The following is an 8,165-nucleotide window of genomic DNA, read 5'->3' as shown; positions in this document are numbered from 1 at the left end:
TATCCCCAAATTCCACAGTATCCCCAGCTGCCACAGGAGCCCAAGTATCCCCAAATTCCACAGTATCCCCAGCTGCCACAGGAGCCCAAGTATCCTCAAGTTCCACAGTATCCCCAGCTGCCACAGGAGCCCAAGTATCCTCAAATTCCACAGGACCCCCAGGTGCCCACATCTCCCCAATATCCTCAAATGCCCCAGTTTCCACAGGAGCCCAAGTATCCCCAGATGCCGCAAGAGCCTAAAGCTCCACAAGAGTCTCAACTTCAGTACCTGCCTTATTTTTATTCCCACCCATTATTTTCTTATCTCTTCTCACTGGGACCTGAACAAGCAAATTTGCCTCAATTTCCAAAACCCTCCTACCCTCAGCAAGCTTTCTCTTACCCAACTCCAGTCACCACTGAACCGCCGACGACCCCTGCGCCAAAAGTCACAGATTACCCCCAGGTGCCTTTTGACCCCTACTTTTTGCCATTTGGACCTTATGTTCATGACTTGTCTCCATACTTTCCTTATCCTCTGCCAGAATACCCAAAGATTCCTGTGACAGAATACCCAAAGAATCCCACGCCAGATGTGAAGACTACTGCAGCTCCTACAACTACTCTTGTAACTCCTTCTACCACACAGTCAGCAGATACTCAGGCTCCCTCAGGTGGTCCTCAGTTTTATCCACCTGAGAATCTGCCCTTTTTCCCATACGGACAGAAATTTCCACACTTGTTCTACCCTTTTCAAGGATAGCCTGCAATAAAGGTTTAACTAAATGACTCTCTGTCTTTTATGATGTTAAATGTGTGGCTTGCCAGCTTCTGGAGTTTACTCTTGGTATTTGTTGACGGTGACTTAAAATAACTGCATTTTCTAAATGTGGAAAAAAAAAACTGACTTGTCTCAACACGTGTTGCTGAACAAACAAGTTGTATTTAAAATGTACCTGCTCCCATTCACTAAAAACAAAAACATGTGGCTAACAGGGAAATTGCATTTCACATGAGTTGCATATATCAAAAATTAGTGTTTAAAAACTAGCATTAAACCACATTTCCAAGCAGCAGAGTTCACAATAACACATCCTTTTCCAGTCTGTAATGAATAAGAGGAAACCAGCACAAAGAACCATATGTTAAAGCTAAAGTCATGTTCAATAAGCTACATGTGCCTGTCTTTTAAAATGAGTATTTAATAAAAAATTTTGGGCTGCTTAGATGTTGAAATTAAAACATTTTGCTTACAGGCAATGCTGCACCACAATGTTGTAAATTCCATATGACATTGGTGTAAATTAAATCACACATTTTATGTTCATAAACTCCAGGAAGTTTGACATGGTGAGCATGTTTATCAGTAAGCAATGTTTCATTTTTCTTAAGTGACAAATATTTAAAGTTTAAAATTAATTGCTCCTAATAAACAGTTTAGGATAAGGTTATTTGAACTACAAACTGTCAACTGCTGCCCTTGGCTGTAATATATTGTCTGAATAAAAACAGTTTTTGCTGCAATGTTTTGCATTTGAGCATCACAGCACTGGAACCCCCCCAATAAGAAGTCCATGAAGCCGTTTATATTTTTGTCCTGCAGACATTCTTGGCTTTGCTTCAAATTGTCTTTCTAAATTTAAACTGTCAGTCTCATATTGTATCAACTTAACACTGCTCACATAGACCATTTAAATATTTTCACAATATTCTGAATGTGCAAATAAAATTTATCAGTCAAATTATATACAAATAAATTCTCTTTACTGGTATTTGAATGGATTTCATTGCCAAATTTTCAAACCATACAAAAAGCTACATTTTGTTTCCCCATATATCATCTTTACATAATGCTTGCTTTGCTGATCTGTCCCTATGCACATTTCTTCCTCAAGTTGAAGCTTTAGTACACTGGTAGAGCTCTTTATATTTTTTATAAAATTTGTATATTGCATATCTAAAGATGATTTTATATTTATATATTGGCAGCAGCTCTTATATGACTTTAATCTCTAAAGAAATGACACGTCATCTGTACAAATTCAAACATTTCTTGATTTATGCATCTGCGTCCAGTGAGGCCAAGGTCTTTTCTGAAAAAGTAATCAGATGATTTCAAAGTGGCCACATCTATATCTGACACTGAAAAAGCAACTGTCAATTAAAAAAAATATTGTCCTTATTCTTATGCAGAATAGTACCTATCCAGAGTTGATTTATAATCTGTGGGGGAGGTAGAATTATGAGGCTCCTAATGAGTCCTGTTGTGAGCTTATTGACCACAGGTGCTAGGCTGTAGCTGCACTTTCATCTGATTGGTTTCACTTTCATCTGAGTCACCTGGTGCTCTGGAGTGTGAGGTATTTTAAAACGAGAGTTAGTTACTCTGCATCATCTTGAGCTCTTGCTCCTCAGATTTACCGGTCCATCATGGAAGGTGGAGCACGGTGCAGGATGTGGCAAACCATAGCAGCCACAGTGCTCCTGTGTTCTTTAGCCCTGTGTTTGACCTATTTTAGCTTGCATAGAATATCTAAAGTAGATAAACAAGATGAGGACATTAGTGAAGCTTTAGAAGCAATGAAAGGAAGTATTCTCTTTAATGAGAAACAGCTTAAGTACAGTTCAGATTCTGCTGCTGCTACAGGAAATGATGCCTCAGCACAATCTGATTATGAAGGTAAGACTCTACTTTTTTGCAAATGTTAATAAATATGCTCAAATGAATACAACGAGCCAAATATTGTCTTTAAAACACTTTATTTGAATTACAGAAGATAACATGGCTGAAGCAGCATGGAGACTACTGAATGCGTCACTTCAGTGTGGCAGTGATGAGTTTAGACTTAAAGCCATGGGACCTGGTGCTGCTGATCTGCAACTTGAAATGGGTGAGAAACTTTCCTCAGTGCAACAAAAGTAAAAATGCCAAGCGCATGACTCTCTGGGTGGGTTCTTTTCTTTTTCCCTTAGACAATGAGGAGCGTTTGCCTCTAATCCAGGTTCCCAAAGAGTGTGGTTTCACAGTGAAGCAGACTGCATTGGGACTTGTTGTAATTGTTCCTTATGATGGCTGCAGTGTCAAACAGGAGGTATCGTTTTGTTTATCCTAGACTTGCAGGTATACAATCTTTGACCAAATGGACTTGAAGCTCAGATGTCTGTTCTTGTATCTTTTTTTTTATTTATTTATTTTTTTAGAATGGAACCTTTACTTTGCTGTTGAAATGGAGGGAGGATAATGTTAAAATAACCTGCACCGTGTTGGAAATGCCTGATACCCCAGCTGCTTCAGAGTCTTTACAACAGCCTTCGGAAACTGCGTCGTCCCTCATGCCACAGAGCCTCCACCGCTCCAAACGACACCTCAGATGGCCTCCCATGTATTACCCTTGCTCTCCAAACCAGCGTTTCCCTCTGTGTTTGTACACTCCTCCTCCTCCACCACCACCTACTACAACCACCACCACCACTACTGCTGAACCAACATACCCTCCTCTCATCAATCCTTACTACTTGCACAAGCTACTTGCACTTTACCCCATCTATGAGAGCTACGAACACCATCTTAACATGGATCCGCAACAAATGCTGAAACGTATGGCTAAAAAGAATCCAGGTTGGAAACTGCTCCACATGTATGTAAACTCTCAAAAGCCTTCTCACCCCTTTCAGCATATGTTTGAAAGGCATCCACGCACAACCACCACAGTCCCGACTACAAAGAAGAGGAAGACTACACCGTGCCCCACTACTACGACGACAACAGCCTCCAGTGGCAACAACTGTCCAGGCATTTGGAGACAGCTTGTTCCCTTCCACAAACCCCGTCCAAGAGTTTCATTTGACAGCCAAGATTATCTGCAATTCATGCCAGAAGAAAACTACATGTCTGGATCCCAGTCTCAGGATGTTGCGGACTCCTTCTGGGAGTCATTTCCCTTGATGCATTACAGCTCCAAATGATTCTCATGCATGTTGGGAGAAGCTACCTGAAACCCAAGAGTGACAAGACTCGCCTGTTAAATCATTTGGACTTTTTACAAGTTATCGTACAATGCTGAGTTTAATAAAAACAAAAATTGATCTTTAAAACTTGTCCTCATGTTTCTAAATGTCTTTTCTGCATGCACACCTTGGTAAAGAAGACTAGGGTAATTAAAAAAAAAAATGCATCTCCGCTTTTTCGTGCTCTACTTCCAGAATGTAGGATGCTAAAGTTCATGAAACAAAATAAAACACCCTTGGTCTAAAAAAATCTTTCAAAGCTTTCTATCCAACAATAGTGTTATTATAGGTGCTATAAATGGCTGTTTTACTTCCAAAAGCCAGTAACACACTTGCATGCATTTCCACAGGACATGGGCTTGTGTACACCTCATTCTGTCTCTTCATGTATTTTTCTGCCTGACGCCTTCTTCCTTGAGCAGCCTCTAATGCTGCATGTGCACAAGAGAAATTTACAGTTCACTGAAACCAAGCCACATGTGACATCCAAGAGGTTTTCCCCTCTAAAAGCTGCATACATCTTTCAGTCCAGCTGAGTCAATTGGACTGTTTTTTAAGGGAATGAATTGCAGAATCAAGAGCTCAACTTCCTGTAGTGTAATATTACCACAGTGTGCTTTCTTACTTCATATATCTTAGCATTTAAAAGGTATGTACAAATGTGCTGTATAAAATGTGACTAGTTTTTCCACTGCCAGAGCACTTAACCCCTCCTTCAGCTTTTCATTTTCCACCCACTTCAGTCTGTCTTTATGGGCTACTATTAAGAAGAGGGAGATTTATTCACCAGAGGTGCCACAATAGCCCACTGGTGGGAGGACTGTCACAACTGCAGGGAGACACACAGAGGAGTGGGAGGCTTTGTGGTAAAGAGCCACAGCTGGGCTGAGGAAGTCCAGAATATCTTTGAATCACAAGCTGACGACTGCTGCAGTGGAGGTAGAGCCAGAGTGTCCAGCATCTCTGAGTGGTTGTCTTTTGTCTGAGAGATGCTTCATTTGCTGTGACACCTCACATCAACCATAATGAAACCAAACAGAATAAAGAAAAACAATTTCATGCATTCTGTTTTGAAAGCACATCAGTTAAATCTTGTAACAAATAAGTACATAATACTATGCAGTAATGCTTGTACATACAGTTGACATCTGCAATGTTTTTTTTTTTCCCAGAAAAAGGGACCATAAAATCCTGCTTTGGGTAATTTGTGGTTGCATGTTGATGATGGATGAAAGATGACTCAGAATGTTACGCTGCTTACTCGGCCCACTGCTACACTGTGACACAGCACTCTGGGAGCTGCGTGTGTCTCTATTTGTGAAAGCACACGTGGGCTTGAATCTGTGAAGTGGAATGAGGCTTTACAAGCACATCCATAAGACAAAACAAAGACTAAAAACCCCCAGAAATTAAGACATTTCCTACACTACGATGGGGAAATGGGGAATTACAGAAAACCTATCATTTAGCCTCAAACTACTGCTTTTAGTAGGTTTTAGAAATTATTTGTGCTCTCTTCTTTTGCAGTCTCATCCATGAGTCTATATTTAGTCTGTCTCTCTTCCAGTGCTCACCTGCAGTTCATCATTTGTCCTCTCTTCAGTAAGTCTAAAAGGTCTTCTCCGCTCTCGGAACACAATTTAAAAAAATCAATAAATTATTTTTCAGTATTTGTTCCTTCCCTTCCAGTGAAGGAAAGTTGGAAAGGATAAGGGATGGAAAGCAGAGAGGAAGATGGAGGTACAGATAAGAGATCAGGAAAGCTGCAGCAGCACTGAGCAGTTTTGTCTGTTTTCACCCCCCCTTCCAAAAACAAAAAACAAACTTTATATAGAAATCATACAATTGCAACTCTAGTGTCTAGACTTGAACTTTCTATGTTTGTGGCTTGGAATTATTTTCTTTTTTAAACAAAACCTACATTTGCAAAAGGCAGCATTGTTAGTATTTCATGTTAAGTTTCAAATGAGTTGCACGTTTAAAAAAATAAAGACTCAAAATCGGCTATAATACACCATTTTGTCTCACTGGAGGCTCTGAACTAAATTTCTTTTTGCTGGACATTGCAGTGCTAGAGGCAGAGCTCACTGAACAGATCCCACACCAAGCATCCTTTTCTAGTCTGAAATAAGTTCACTGTGAGAAACCACCACAAAGAACCATTTGTTGAAGCTACAAATACAAAGGCATTTTCCATCAGCTACTTCTTTTTGAAGTTGAGTATTTGTTACAAATTTATTCTTCGTGATTCTAAGATGTTGACATTCATTTAGGATTGAGCCTTTTTTTGGTTCTAATTAGAAGGTGGCCTGCTGAAGCACCAAGCATGCAAGAATTTTGAATTAAATTAAGGGTTTTATAATACAAATTCCGTAGCCAGTTAATAAATTTGAAGCTAAAACTTATTTGCTTACAGGTAATGGTGCTAACCAATGCACCACGATGTAAATGATCTGTATGACATCTATGTTCTTAATGTTGAAATCAAAATTTATTTGATGTTTACAAACTCCAAAAAGTTTGGCATGGTGAACATGTTTATCAGTAAGTAATGTTTCATTTTTCTTAAATGACATTTCTAGATATTTGAAGTTATTTTGGCTAAGGTTATTTTTATTACATTTTGTTTCCCCATATATCATCCTTGCACAATACTTGCTTTGCTGATCTGTCCACGTGCACATTTCTTCCTCAAGCCTACTACTTAAGGTGCCTTGATAGTTGAAGCTTTAGTAAACTTGTAGAGCTTTTTATATTCTGTATAAAATTTGTATATTGCATCTCTAAAGATTATTTTATTTTTATACCTTGGCAGCAGCTCTTATGTGACACATCCTCTGTACAAATTCAAACATTTCTTGATTTATGTTTCTGCATCTAGTGAGGCCAAGGTCTTCTCTGAAAATATAATCAGATGGTTTTACTGTGGCTACATCTATATCTGACGCTGAAAACACAACTGTCAATTAAAAAATATATATTGTCCTTAGTCTTATGCAGAAAAGTACATATCCAGAGTTGACCTTTAATCTGTGGGGACGGTAGAATTATGAGGCTCCTAATGAGTCCTCCTGTTGTGAGCTTATTGACCACAGGTGCTAGGCTGTAGCTGCACTTTCATCTGATTGGTTTCACCTTCATCTGAGTCACCTGGTGCTCTGGAGTGTGAGGTATTTTAAAACGAGAGTTAGTTACTCTGCATCATCTTGAGCTCTTGCTCCTCAGATTTACTGGTCCATCATGGAAGGTGGAGCACGGTGCAGGATGTGGCAAACCATAGCAGCCACAGTGCTCCTGTGTTCTTTAGCCCTGTGTTTGACCTATTTTAGCTTGCATAGAATATCTAAAGTAGATAAACAAGATGAGGACATTAGTGAAGCTTTAGAAGCAATGAAAGGAAGTATTCTCTTTAATGAGAAACAGCTTAAGTACAGTTCAGATTCTGCTGCTGCTACAGGAAATGATGCCTCAGCACAATCTGATTATGAAGGTAAGACTCTACTTTTTTGCAAATGTTAATAAATATGCTCAAATGAATACAACGAGCCAAATATTGTCTTTAAAACACTTTATTTGAATTACAGAAGATAACATGGCTGAAGCAGCATGGAGACTACTGAATGCGTCACTTCAGTGTGGCAGTGATGAGTTTAGACTTAAAGCCATGGGACCTGGTGCTGCTGATCTGCAACTTGAAATGGGTGAGAAACTTTCCTCAGTGCAACAAAAGTAAAAATGCCAAGCGCATGACTCTCTGGGTGGGTTCTTTTCTTTTTCCCTTAGACAATGAGGAGCGTTTGCCTCTAATCCAGGTTCCCAAAGAGTGTGGTTTCACAGTGAAGCAGACTGCATTGGGACTTGTTGTAATTGTTCCTTATGATGGCTGCAGTGTCAAACAGGAGGTATCGTTTTGTTTATCCTAGACTTGCAGGTATACAATCTTTGACCAAATGGACTTGAAGCTCAGATGTCTGTTCTTGTATCTTTTTTTTTATTTATTTATTTTTTTAGAATGGAACCTTTACTTTGCTGTTGAAATGGAGGGAGGATAATGTTAAAATAACCTGCACCGTGTTGGAAATGCCTGATACCCCAGCTGCTTCAGAGTCTTTACAACAGCCTTCGGAAACTGCGTCGTCCCTCATGCCACAGAGCCTCCACCGCTCCAAACGACAC

The 8,165-nt window shown here is 39.6% G+C and overlaps 2 protein-coding genes across 2 annotated transcripts in view; both read left to right on the top strand.

Moving 5' to 3' along the window:
* The window catches only part of parla (presenilin associated, rhomboid-like a), a 13,794-nt gene that overhangs the window by 3,740 nt on the left and 1,889 nt on the right, over nt 1-8,165 (top strand). The window lies entirely within an intron of this gene.
* LOC108229519 lies at nt 2,368-4,067 on the top strand. Its single transcript, XM_017405194.3, has 4 exons — nt 2,368-2,661; nt 2,756-2,872; nt 2,955-3,073; nt 3,183-4,067. Exons 1-4 carry the CDS (start codon nt 2,412-2,414, stop codon nt 3,945-3,947), a joined length of 1,251 nt encoding a protein of 416 aa, XP_017260683.1. The 5' UTR covers nt 2,368-2,411; the 3' UTR covers nt 3,948-4,067.

Source organism: Kryptolebias marmoratus, linkage group LG20, assembly GCF_001649575.2.
Source record: "Kryptolebias marmoratus isolate JLee-2015 linkage group LG20, ASM164957v2, whole genome shotgun sequence".
Taxonomy (NCBI): Eukaryota; Metazoa; Chordata; class Actinopteri; order Cyprinodontiformes; family Rivulidae; genus Kryptolebias; species Kryptolebias marmoratus.
Note: the sequence above shows the minus strand (reverse complement) of the source record. Positions and strands in the feature narration are given on the sequence as shown.

What these genes read in the sequence shown, in the direction of transcription:
- LOC108229519 (XM_017405194.3), top strand. Translation starts at nt 2,412, where the DNA reads ATGGAAGGTGGAGCACGGTGCAGGATGTGGCAAACCATAGCAGCCACA. An exon ending in AGCACAATCTGATTATGAAG is followed by an intron (nt 2,662 to 2,755) that starts GTAAGACTCTAC and finishes TTTGAATTACAG; the next exon opens with AAGATAACATGGCTGAAGCA. An exon ending in GCTGCAGTGTCAAACAGGAG is followed by an intron (nt 3,074 to 3,182) that starts GTATCGTTTTGT and finishes TTATTTTTTTAG; the next exon opens with AATGGAACCTTTACTTTGCT.